Raw genomic sequence first — 13,476 nt, forward strand, 5'->3', positions numbered from 1 at the left:
AAAAGTATTCCGTAAAAAGTATTTCCGATGAAAACTGTTCACATTAAAGTCAGATGACTATGCGTAGGGAGAAAAGGTAGTTTGTGGTTACACACCAACATAGAAAAAACACAAAAGAGTCCTCTTAGGGTAATTTATAGCACTTTTTACCATCTTTCAGATTGTCTCAAAGCACTTTTTGTGTCTTTCAGCTCATTATGTTGGTTTTCTGGCCAACACGTTTTCTGCTTTGGGTCACTATCAATGCTCATCTGGGTTTGGAGGCAGTTGTTTTTAGCATAGAAGTTCTGACAAACCAATTATGTTCCCTGCATATACGCTAACAAAGACAGAAAAAGCTTACAGCTATAGCTGGTGGAAATAGTGGAAATAGCATTTAGTAGCTTCCCACAAAACATAAAGGTAATAATAAACAGTTGAAAAGAGACTGCTATATTGGCCAGTTTTCCTGAAACACAACGTCATATAAAAATTGATGTAATAAATAATATGATAATTATATATCAATTTCGTGTTTGCAGCTTTTCTTTTTTAAATTCGCAGCCTCACACTATTATTCCATTCACCTTAAATTGTATTGGGTTGAAGGCAGATCAGATCTCAGAAACAAATATCTGAAAACCTAAAAGCCACACACCAGCAGAGACATGTTTTTGTCATTTCAATGAGCCAAACCTTTAATGTAGAAAAACATTCATTTATTAAGAAGTAACTGATTTACCAGACGGTATTTCATTGTATTCATGCTGGTAACCATTTGAGTTACTGCTGTGAATAATCAACACGCAGAACATTCATCTCAAGAGCTGACCGAAGAGATACATAAACCATAAATGATCTTAGATGAATTGAAAAGGGCATAAACTACTGGGCACCAAGTTGATTTATTGGAGTTAGTTACACAAAGCTGCATTCCTTTTACTCCCCAGCTGTTACAGACAGACGAGGGGCCCAATATGATGGCCCAAATAATTAAGCAATACATATCATTAGTAAGGCAATTCTCCCACATGCCCTGTTGGAAAGTCCATTAGTCTCCATAAAGGCACCAAACAAGCCCACTCCTGTTACCCGAAACTCTCACAACCTCTCCTAGCCCCATTTAAATTCCAATAATGAACCCACCATTCTCCCGAAATGCTCCACTTCCTCTTTTAAAATCCAGACATTCTCCCTATTTAAACCCATTCTAGCCAAGACAACCCCCCTCCACACATTTCTTTCCTCTTTCTCCTTCCCTGTTAAAGCCATACTCCTCTTCAATCCCACAGGAAGCACGGGAGGAAGACTGGAGAAGGAGTGGGCGTCCAGCACACTGCTGCTCACTCACTGCTCACTGCCCAATGCCCCCCCCCCCCCCCTCTCCCCCCGACGACCGACCGGCACTAAGCCATGCCTGGAAAAGAAGAGCGCAGGAAGAGAGAAAGAAAAACAACAACCACAAGCTAAAGAACCCACACATTTCACACATCATTCCAGCAGAAGAAAGCAGCTGTGATTCGGGAATCCCCGGTTAGTTTATTCGTCCCCAGTTCATAGCAGCAGATCTGCATTGGAGCTCATCGACAGAGTGGACAGATAACTCTCACTCGCTGGACTCCCCATCCGTCTAAACAGAAAGAGATAGAGACTCCTTGAAACACCCTTTCTTCTTAAGGGTTTCTTATTTTAGCCCCATTGCTGACAGGCTCATTTCTGTGTGGATCCAACCGCTGTTTCGCAGCGTTGCCTGCCAACAACTCTGTTACTGCCTTAGTCACGTCTCCAGCCACTCTGCCCCGCTGGAGTGTTCACAGACAGAGAAGCCATAAAAGGAATATTCTACAAAAGCCCTGGGGTTTGCATTAGTAAGCGTAACTCTGTTGCTCAGGCCTTACTCACCATTTCAACCTCTGGTGTACACATCAGCAGGCCCCTAAATCCACTGATGACTAGTTTCTTCCTCAGAGGGCAAGAGTCAGGGACAAACAGAGCTTGGGGAATTGCTTTGGACAGCAGAGGAGCGCTCGTGATTTTCAACACTCTGAAAGGGTATTTTGTTACATGTTGCGTTGTACTCGCCAAAAGCATGACCAATTTCATTTGCCCAGGAAAGCTCCTAAGAATTAAGCTGTATCTTCCTGGTGACACATCAAACTACAATGCTTGAAATGCAATGCGATTCTTCTGCCAAGTGCTTGGAGCCTAACAGTGCTCCGATCAAATCTTCACAGCATCTCCAAAACCATCTTCACTGAAATAGTGTGAGCAGCAACAACTGACAGAGAATGGTCGTAGTTGTTCATCAAACACCTCTCCCACAAGCCCACGGCTCAGATTTCATCCATTGTCAACGTGCGGGGCGTTATCCTGTTCCTGACAAAAAATAGCACATCGCACAGGGTTAACAAAGCCCAGAAACAATGCGTTAGCTTGTTTAAGATGATTATGACTGAGGAGGGCGGTTGTTTCAAGGCCGCCCCCTCACTGCAGAGACACAGAGGGTCTTTTGCACAACGTAAGGCCTGACTGCTTTGCATCAGTCATCAAAGGCATCAGACTTGGCAGACTCTTTTCTCGCTATCAGCTACACTGTTAAACACGAGAACCCTGGCTCAGGATCACCGTGTATGAACTCTCATGGCTACTCCAGAGAGTGGACAATCGGTGTTTGGGCCAAGATACAAAACCTTTCCAGCATTACAGTGATCCAATGTCCAACCTAGAGAAGGATTGGAGAATCGGTCAGCTTCCAAGTAAATAGCATCATCAAATACTTCCCTCTTTAATGCGATATATCCTATATTTAGTGAAACCTGTTTGTTTGTATTACACATGTGCAACCGAAACAATTGTGTTGGCAAAAATGCCATCACAAGATCCATTGAGCTGTTCTGGCACTGCAGATCATTTCACACAATCTCCCTATCACTGCTGTAAGATTGCTTTGTCAACTACAGTTTCCAATGTCAAAAATATACTTTCAATAGTTACTTTTAAGCTAAAGGTCCTGAGTCTTCTAACTGCCATTTGGCACACTCCATCGCCTAAAGAGGTTATGTTATACGATTGAAATCTCCATCTCTACTCTAAAGCCAACATCAACAAAAAAGTCCCAGCAAAAGGGATATGGGTTTCCCTTTTCCTGGGAACTTTAAGGATGTATTCCATGTTAACTGGGAAAACTATTTGTGCTGAGGAAGACGATCAAACGCTCCAGAAAAGCTCCTAAATGGACCATGTGCTGGGATGTCTTTTTTATCACGTACAAAGAGCTAAACAGATGTAACGGTGTTTCCAGTCACAAATCCCGGATTTCATTTCTGATGGTTTTTACCATCAGGTGCCAAGTATTTATAACCTAGAATAAATCTCTGGCAGTTCAGATGACTTTATTACTGGGAAGCACAAGATATCAGAACATAGAAGGAGTATACAAACTGCTGACTTACCAAGCCAGAATACTGTACAGAATAAAATACAGAATATCACCTGCCAGTCTAACGTGCATATTTCAAATACTGCCTTCTTGACTGCTTAACAAAATCCAGTTCATTGGGTTGTTTACAAGGCCTTTGACCCAAAAACCCAATTACATTTTGAGTCTTTTTAATATCTTGTAAATCATATGGGTGCCTGATTATCAAAATAATAGTCGGATTAAATCTAAACAAGTGCATTCATTTTAAAATATCTCAGACAGCCTTCTAATCAGCTCAGGAAGAGGTTGTTGATGAAGTGGACACACTGCAGGGCTGAGGAGGGGGGGGGGGGGGCTAATCCTTATTGCCTGGCATGAGTCCAACTATACACTCCAGGGTATTTCTACCAGGGAACGCATTCTCCACCATGCTACACGGCCATCAGGCTGAAGTGGTTTGTTATGTAAATGAAAGAAGAGTAGCAGATATTGATCATTTATCAGCGGTGCTTTAAGTGTCATGGGGCTGAAATATGATGCAGTGCATGGGAATATACTTATAATATGGCCTTCAATAATTGTTTAGTGGTTAATCTTGCAATAACAAGGTCAGTTCCACCTTTTTTTATGGAGGGAAACATTGCAAGTGAAGCAAGGCGAGTTCCTCCTTTTTACAGGCCTCTGGCCTCAATTATGAAAACATGTGGTAATGAAGATGTTCCGCTCAAAGTCCCACCAGGAAATTAATTCTGAGCTCAATGAAGCATTGGTGATGTTGAAACTTAGGCAATTAGAAAAGGTGGTACAGAAGATGCTGTGTTGTAACTAAAGCATATTATGTTTTAGAGCTCCGGGAGTTAAACAAATCACTTCGACTCTGAAGCTGAGCCTTGCCACCACTAAAGTATTACCCTATCGTCTCATCGTTAAATGGCTAAAATGAAATACGTTTTATAATGCTGATGAAATCCCTGAGAGGTGATGTCGGCTTGTAAAATACTAGAACCATGGTGAGAGAAGGGCTGACATCTTCTTTTGTTTTTCTAACACTCCCCACCACAATGTCTGCCAGCAGCCCTATCATCATCATCATCATCGTCGTAATACAGACAGCTATGTCACAAGGAGGCACGTCTGGTATTTGCTTGTCGGTGTACTCAACTGGTCTATGTGATAACTTGTTTGAGTCCTCTTTGTTAATGACTTCTTGTAGCTTTGAGACAAACATGCTGTGAAGATGGTAATGTCATTTGGTCAGTTTGTCCAAAATGTTGATCCCGACTGAATTTTCTCAAAAACTATTACATGTTATGGTGATTTTCATGTTTCCCAGAAAGATGACTTCTAATACCTTTGGGAATCTATATGTTTTAAATTCAGGCCATATGTCAAATACTTTTTGTGACCAAATGCCTACAAAATAACAAAAGTCCCATCAGCCTCAGCTGTAGCCTATGTGTTTTGTGTCTATAATCAAATGTGTATGTGCTAAAATGCTAAACTAAGATTAGCATGGTAAACATTATTCCTGCTAGCATGTTGGTATTATCATCGAGATTGTTGATGTTTGTATTTTAAAGAATTAGGTTGTCTAAGTGCAGCCATACGCATGGCTGCAGATGTCTTAGTCTTGATATTCAACGTTTGTTTTTTTGTGTCTAGGATTATATGCCTTGATCCAATGTAACGCTCCTAAACAGCTAAACAGATTATCCTACGCTAGCAGCCTTCATATTGCTTAGAATACAGGGATGCCTTTCTCCTCATTGTTGACACAGGGCTGTAAAGTCATGTCTACACGGCAAGTTAAGGTCATGGAAGACAGATAAGCCTCTGTCAAATGAGACAACAAAGACCCGAATAAAGAACCTTTTGTCCATAGACTTTGGGTTTTTGCTGAGAAAGAGACATCCATTCAAGTTTGGTCTAAATGTGAGCCACAGGAGCTGTAGGAGAATTAATTAGTCTCACTCACTTTCCTTTTTCTTTAGGAAAAGCTTTTCAGTTTGTCAGTCATGCCTGTTGTCTTTTCAACCAATTAGGCCACCTACCCACCATGCACTTTTTTGACTTTATTAACTTTTATTCTGTATAAGACACTCTTGTTGGGAAAACTAGATATACGACAATAGGCACACTGTAAGTTGAGTATTAGCTTTTCACTCTGCAACTTGTCAATACCAGGCCCATTCAAAAATGTGACAGAGGGTCTAGACTGGAAGAAACCTGGATGCAACACAGGAATCAGGTAACAAGTGATTCAACATGTAGATGTTTACTTTGCTTGTGAGAAAGTATTTTCTGTAATTTCCCTATGTGCTTCAGTGCAAATCAAATCCGGAAGCTAATAAGCTATTATTCCCTTAATGCACGCATCTAAGGGCTAGCATTAAGCAAGATAGAAGCAAGATAAAAAGTTAGAGAATTCCTGAGGTTGTTTGTTATATTACTTGCAGAGGATAAAGCATATGAGGACCACAAATCATATATTTTTAGTACTGGAAAGGCACATACTGTACGTCTTGATTCACACTCAACCACACTTTTGTAATGAAGCATGTAATGCCTTTAATAACATTGGCAAAGAAAACATACTTTTCATAAGTAGTCGAGCTATGAAAACTGTCAGAGAAGACTAATTAGGGTTACCGAAAGGCATACGTAATTATGTATTCTATAAATTAATTTATGTTAACATAACCCTGAGTCTTTAAATCAGCCCTGTGCTTTCCATTGTTTACAGGTATGAGTGTGGAAAAAAAGGTAAACCTTAAAGCAATATACTAGACCACAGCCAATACAAACTAATGGAAAATAATCCCTCAGGTTAAAGACCTACAACATCCTTTTAACCAGGATGTGAGGCAGGAAGCCCCCCTCTCTCTTTACACTGCAAAAGGGATTACAAATTAAACATCCTGTATCTCCATCGCAAAAGCTTTTAAAAAACGCAGGTATTCATTTAAAAAAAAAAAAAGGCATAAATTAACCATAATGCACCAGAAGTCCGAGCCACAAACAGTGAGTCACAGTTTAAAATGCTCCATTTAGTTTACTAAGCTAATGGACCACACAGGAAGAGGCTAAATACTAAAGGGAAGCACGTTTCAGAGTTCAGCCCCCACCCTTAAACCAATGCTTTCTTCTGAAATATTCTGCGATGGAGATTTGTTTGTGAAGCTATTGTTCCTTTCCCTGTAGGGGATTCCTCTTTTGGGCGCGCACTGTTTGAAACACTGCTCCTCAGAATGGCCCTCAGGCCATTAGAGAAGGTGCCACACCTACAGAAGCTTTTTGGGATAATGTTGAGAGACTCTGATCCCCGATTTAACTGCTAAAGTGAAGCAACACCGACTAGAAAGACCAGACTGAGGCCTGTTTGATGAGCGATTTAGGGAGGGCACGAATATAAAAGTCAAAGATATCACCCCGTCCTTCTGGTGTTTGTTTGTGTATCCTCGAATTTCCTGTTTTTTCTCCCCTCGCTGTGATTCTTCCTTTGTGCACCACCCCTGTCTATCTCATTGACATCTCTCACATTTGCATTGTGACACAAAGACCCATAGAGCTCAGTGCTGAATACGAATACTGTTCAAAGCTTTATTTATCTTTAAAGGGAAAAGGGCCTGTTCACAGTCTAAACTGCACTGAGCTGCACATTTCTCATGAGCAAGTCAAAGCGAGGGTTTTCATTCAAGCTGAGAGGATCTGGGATGGAAACATGTTTGGTGCCCACTTTCCATCTTTACCTCCACTAGTTCAGCTGACCTGCTGTTTCAGCAGCTGCAACCTGACAGGACACATTTAAAAACTGCCTTGTCAAACACATGAAAATAAACTAATTTACTTACAACATAAATAAACGCAAATGGTGTGCAAACATCTACCAAACAGAAATACAGTATACATTTAAACTATATTGCGCGAAAAGCCATTTATGCATTTGTTCCAAATGTTTCGATGGTTATCAATTCACTGTGAGCTTATGTTGTTTTATTCTTTTCCGATTCGACAGTAGCATTTAGAGACACTCCTTGCTTTCCAAAAGAATGAAATCATACAAAACTTTCAATACTCGTCAACACCACCTAACTTATAAAACCTGTAGCACTCAGACATACATTGACCGGCATAATAACTGATTTGGAGCTGTGGCCTCATTTTCCTTTTAACACTACACTTCATCAGATGAGATGGGAAGATAGCAGAAGGCTTTTTTTTCCAATGTGAATTCCTGGGTCTCTTTCCACTGCCGACTCCATGCACAGCCAGTGGATCATGGAAAGGCCATAAATGCAGCGGATCTCTTTGTTGCCGTGTACAAACAAAGGACGCAAAATCTGTTCAATGAGTAACCACATTCACTTACTTATTCCATGCTGGTTCTCAGTGGATGTATACAAACTACAGAATGGATTTTAAAAGCTGTGGCTACAACATAATAACCCCTGTTTACTTTTAACATAAGGCCAAAGAAGATGTTTCAATAATTAAAATCAGCGATGTAGCAGGCAGCATTTCCTAACTTATTAAACATTCATACATTAGCAGACATTAGAATAAAACGGTACTGTCTGTGGTTTGTTTAGACTGAACAATAGTGAAACCAGACAAATAATTAATCCCTACACAGGTGCAGTAACTGCTTGTTTTTAATGCGACACAATAGATTTACTGTATTCAGATGTGTCTTTACGGTTAAAAGTAAGAAGAAGAACAAAAGCTGCTTCACTTCTGTTTCCTCTCAATGACATGCACGTCTAGCCTCGGGCGCGTCTGCTGCATGGCACAGATTTCACCTGCTCTACAAAAGTATCATTTCTGCCAGATAACCTGCCTGTACAGAGGCACTATTGTCCCAGAGTGAAACCAGAATCCACGCCTCACTAGAAGTTCCCTTAAATCTCTACTACTCAGACATGGTGGAGTTTATCAAAGCTAGGAGTGAGGGAGACAAGAAATGATCCTCCAGCTCCTATGGTCGACACCGAAAAGCAATACTTCCAACAATGGGAGCAGCAGAGGGAAGTCTGGGAAGGTCATCAGACGAATAAAACAAAGACGCAGCAGCAAGTATAGTGTAAGGCCCACTCAGGACCCTGAAATGCAGACTAGAGGTTCTAGGATTACACAGGATCATAACATATATTTCACGACTACAGACATCCATCTAATCCCAGAGAGTGGGCTGTAATCAAAAGAAAAGGTATGTTTTTTGGAAAATGATGGAAACGAACTGATGACTGATGAGAAAAGCTGGCTTGTTAGATCCCTACACAACACAGAGGGAAAAGCACTTACTCAGGATGCTGAAATGCACTGCAGGAGTGATATTTTATCATGATTCAGCTCCACTTTTGCAGGTGTGCAAGCTCATTTCAATGCAGAACTGATGGAGCTGGACTTCACGTTTCCTACATGTATTATCTTTCAATCTCATTTTGTGGAGAACTTGAATAACCCATTAACTCAGAAAAAGGCATATTGATATTTAATCAGGTTTATCCTGTACCCAAAGCGATCCGGGGAGCCTCGCATTAAGGATTAAGGACTTAGCCGTCAACATGCCCCTGAGATTAGTTTGATCTTTCACAGGTTCACTCATAGCCCAGTTAGAGCGGCTCTCGGCAGGTTTACCTCATATCTGTGGCTCTACTTTGGCAGCTTAGAAAATAAACAATCAAAACTGAAAGGTAGAACAAAAATTGGAGGTGAAAAAATGTAATCATCTCCTCTTCAGTACAGCTACGGTCTCAAACAGGGGGAGTTTGATTGATTCCGAGAGCGTTTAACTTTTCATCTGGGAAATAAATCACCACAGTTATTACTTGTGGTTGGCTAAGGGTGAAACCGTGGGCATTATTTACAACCTCCCCACAGATGATGACAGTTAATAAACTGAGCGCGGGACGAGCAGCTTTTCTTTTATTCAGCAGGTCCTATCTGACTCCCACAGAAGCCACAAGGCCATGACAGGTTCACTGACCAGAGGGCCGTCAGGTGCGCTTCCTGTGGGAACAACTGTCAGGTGCATTAGCAAGTCTCTAATTCAATTTCCAAAAGGCCTTAATGTCCTCCCCTAACCCACAACTGAAAAAAGGGGTGGGCTAAGTGACCTTGCGTTAGGTCAATCTGTCCATTTTAATCGTTTAAATCTATCATTCAATACCTTTGGGCATCTTTGATATATGTTGTGATATCATTGGATACAGCTGCTTTTTAATACTTAGTCAACTGTCATAAATTACTGCAAAAACCTCCCCAATAGTAACTCTTGCGACACATGTCTAGTTTTCCATCCTCACAATGTTTACATGCAGTCTACAATGATAACACAACAACAGATTTCACTCAAAATACACAAGAGAACATCTGCAGAACAAAATGCACCAAGGTTTTTTTTTTTTTTACTCATGATCCATTTTGAGTTTTTCTAGACTTGACAATCTTTTGCCATTTCTCGGTGTAAACAGCTGACCAGATGTTCTCGGCTTCCTAGCAACACAAACACTTTTTAAGTCAAGCAGGCTCTTCTAATAAAGATACAGGACAACAGTCGTCCATCCCTGAAAACCATGTATCTCCCAGTTTGGTGATTTTAGGATAAGTCGATGGATTACATACTCCTTTGTGGGCTGAGAAAATTATCCTTCTTCTTAAGGCTTAGTAAAAAAATCTTTCATACAACTTTAGATTATCTCAGTCTTTGAGCAATTCTGTTTTTCTTTCTTAAGATTTGACATTTTGGAGACCGAAAGGCAGTGGTATATTATGGCACTTCATCTACTGTACCATTTGAATTGCTTTACATTTCAAGAAAACGAAACATATTCTTTATATTTTTAATCTAGGTGGATTTACAGCTGACACACAGACAGGTTTATTCAGCATGAGTAATCCTTTATTATACTCCCATACAGGAAAATAATATATCTGCTTTTCAAAGTAAAAGCTGCCTTATCTCCATTAGGGCAACATTTCTTCACATCGAGTAGTTATTCATTAACACATATTACTGTGTTTTAACAGATATGCATACAAATCTCAAAAAGATATGGTCAGCCCCCCAGTTAAATAGACAGAGACTAAATCTGAATTTCCAGGTTCTGTAAGAAAAGTAAGAAAAGCTCTTTCAAAATATAATTGACATTTGGTAAAAAAGCTCATCTCTAAATGTCTATCCTTTGAAAAGAGACTTTCTCATAAAGAAACTCTGACATACTGGGTTTAATTTTGAGTTAACGGCTAAGCCAACTGCAAACTGGATGGCACAACAACAAGAACCCATTGTGCAAGACTCCAGCTGCTCTTTCATTAATTAATAAAAACCTTAAGACATGTGTAACTTGTGTTTATCAAGATGTGAAAAACTCCACATATCAAAGCATTTGGCATAAAGAAGGTAAGAAGGAGTTTGACATCTTGTTCCCATAAAGTTTTGACTATTATAGACACTGCGTGCTAGGAATACACTGTGTGCCACATAGAACATCTGTGTTAGCCCTTGGCCAAAAACAAAAACAACAACAATAACAACAGCTAAAACTGTCAGACCATATGGCGGACCTCACATTTTCCTGGAAATGAAAATGAAAAGTAATTAAACCAAATTGCACTGCATACCATAACTATCACCACAGCTGCTCATTTCTGATCTTCTCAGGTCTAACAAAGATTTGAAATCCTTATTAACTGTGAGAGACTTGCTGCAGCGTGAAATGTGCTCCGTTTAGTTTGTTTAGAGGCCCAGAAATATTTAGGGACTCTGTCTTTTTGGCTCACAAACACTTTTGATTTGTTATGGTTGTCTGAAAACCAGCGCTGGCTGTGACTTGTTGGAGCAGACAGGAAAGATGCAACTTGCATGTGCGCTGCTGGCAACAAACACTCTGAGCTTATCTGCGTATAAGGAGGAACAACGGTGCAATGAGTGTGGACAATGATGATTCATGAGAATAGGAAGTCAGAGTCATTAGGGGGTAAAGTGATACTTCTGCTCACTTTCTCCACTAACATCTGGCCTTCATGGGGTCTAAGTGGCTCAAACTACATCTGGAATATACATATATTTACTTAAATTAGGTCGTGAATCTCACTTTAACATTTCATTTTACCACTGGCAGGATTATTTTTCCAGTCAAATCTCACCACGGTCTAAAGTGAGGTGTTCATTTCACAAATGAAACGTAAGCTACTAAAAGACAGTGTAGGAAGAAAGCATTGGAGTAGCAGTCAAAACAATGGCATGTCATTCAAAATAATAAGATTTATATGGTCTTTACTTCAAGGCCAAAATAGAGCACTAATATAAGCGGAGCAAGAACCTGTTCCTGCTACTTCAGCACTTGTTTTCATACTTTCAGCAGCCTCACTCCACACTGCCCAGACTCTCTCTGCTTTATATCATCTTTGCAACTAGGACACAGTACAGTGGCTGTCTTCACATTTTGATCTAATTTCCTCCTAGGACCAGATGCAAACTGGGCACATGCCCCAGTTTGATTTGTTATTTAAGAGCATGCTCAAAATGTAGGAATTAAAAACACATTTGAGAACCAATGAGGCTACAGAGGGGAAAGCATATGAGAACATATATGGAGGTTGTGTATGTAATACAAAGTTAGAGGAGGAATCAGTTATTAGTGTGTTTTTCAAGGTGACAGAATTGTTCTATTTGTATTCTATTTTTGCCCGTAAGTAGGCCAAAGTCATCATAAAGTGCTCACACTCCACTGCTCACCGTGATATCAAAGATATTACAAAAAAAGAGAAAACAAAGGGAAGAAATAAGTACACCAGTATATTTTATATTGCACATCCCCTCCCTGGAGCATCATCATCATGGTTGTGGTGAACATTTCTGCGCAATTGGATCTCTTTATTTCACACGGGATGCGTATTTGCGCACTTCTGCACTAATTCGCCAACAAAAACACAACTTTCCTGGAAACCACTATGACTGATTCCTAATCAATAACAACCATCCCACGTTGACACTGAACACTTTTAGAGTCTCCGTGTAACTTTTACCAGGTCACAGGCTGAACAGCGAGACGGTCAGAAACTTTTCCTACAACGCTGGATCAAGTTTGTCTGCGGCTTTTGGAGCAGACTTCGCTGAGATTTATGGAAAGCTAAGACAAAAACGAAAGCTTAGCGTTACAAACCAGCCACGTAAATGTTGTAACGGCTCCCCGACATACCTTTCCTTTCCGTCAGAGCACAGCAGCCTAAGCAGACAGAGGTGAGAATGATCCACTTCACCAAACGGCTTGCCATCGTGTTTCTGAAGCTCCCGGTCACAAGGTGTCATTCCATGCCAACAACAGGCGATATTCCGCTTTATCAAAACTGAAAAATCTTTAGGTGTTTTTTATCCTTAAGAGACTTTTCCTTCACTGGGAAACTTTGACAGCTCCTCCTCCTCGCAGATTATCTCCAGCAGTCCGGGCTCGTGTAGCGGGGACAAACTACTGGCAGCTCTGACGTCAGCAAGAGGGAGGATAGATGCGCCTCAGGTAGAGGCACAGTGGATGATTTCAGAAACTAGAAATGTGAACACTGGTTTGGTGTAATCACTACTTTCGTGAATAGTCTGCTGTATATAAAAGTACACATGATTAAAAGGTAAAGTGAGGACCAAACATGCCAAAAATGACAGGTATCATTATGCTATATGCTGTCATTTCCAAATTCTGTGGAGTGTATAGTGAATACAATGGTCTGTTTCCTTGAAAATATTCAACTTACATACAGTAAAAAAAACACACTCTATCCAACTTTTTAACCCAAAGAAAAACCATACACATATATATTTTTTTGTTCTGACCTCTCACTGTTTTTGTTCTTTTTTCAATTCTGATATCAGATTTTTCAGCCAATATATTCTTTTATATAAAAACACAAACATTAAAATTATGACCAAGACAAGTACTGAGCGATTAAAATTAAATAAATACATGATAATTATAAAAAATCTCTCTAGCGGACAAACCATGTATGGAGGCATCATATTTCTGTGTTAGGAACTTCCTATTACTTATCCGTCCATATACTTACATATTGAATAGTACTAT

At 40.1% G+C, this 13,476-nt stretch overlaps 1 protein-coding gene across 1 annotated transcript in view; it reads right to left on the bottom strand.

Annotated features, from left to right (window-relative positions):
- egfra (epidermal growth factor receptor a (erythroblastic leukemia viral (v-erb-b) oncogene homolog, avian)) overlaps positions 1-12,832 on the bottom strand; it is a 41,146-nt gene extending 28,314 nt beyond the window's left edge. The window contains exon 1 of the mRNA XM_079650208.1: positions 12,604-12,832. Coding sequence (XP_079506334.1) covers positions 12,604-12,679 — 76 coding nt within the window. The 5' untranslated portion in view covers positions 12,680-12,832. The remainder of the gene's footprint in view (positions 1-12,603) is intronic.
- Positions 12,833-13,476: the final 644 nt, after the last annotated feature.

Source organism: Notothenia rossii, assembly GCF_949606895.1.
Source record: "Notothenia rossii genome assembly, chromosome: 9".
In the NCBI taxonomy this organism is placed as follows: domain Eukaryota; kingdom Metazoa; phylum Chordata; class Actinopteri; order Perciformes; family Nototheniidae; genus Notothenia; species Notothenia rossii.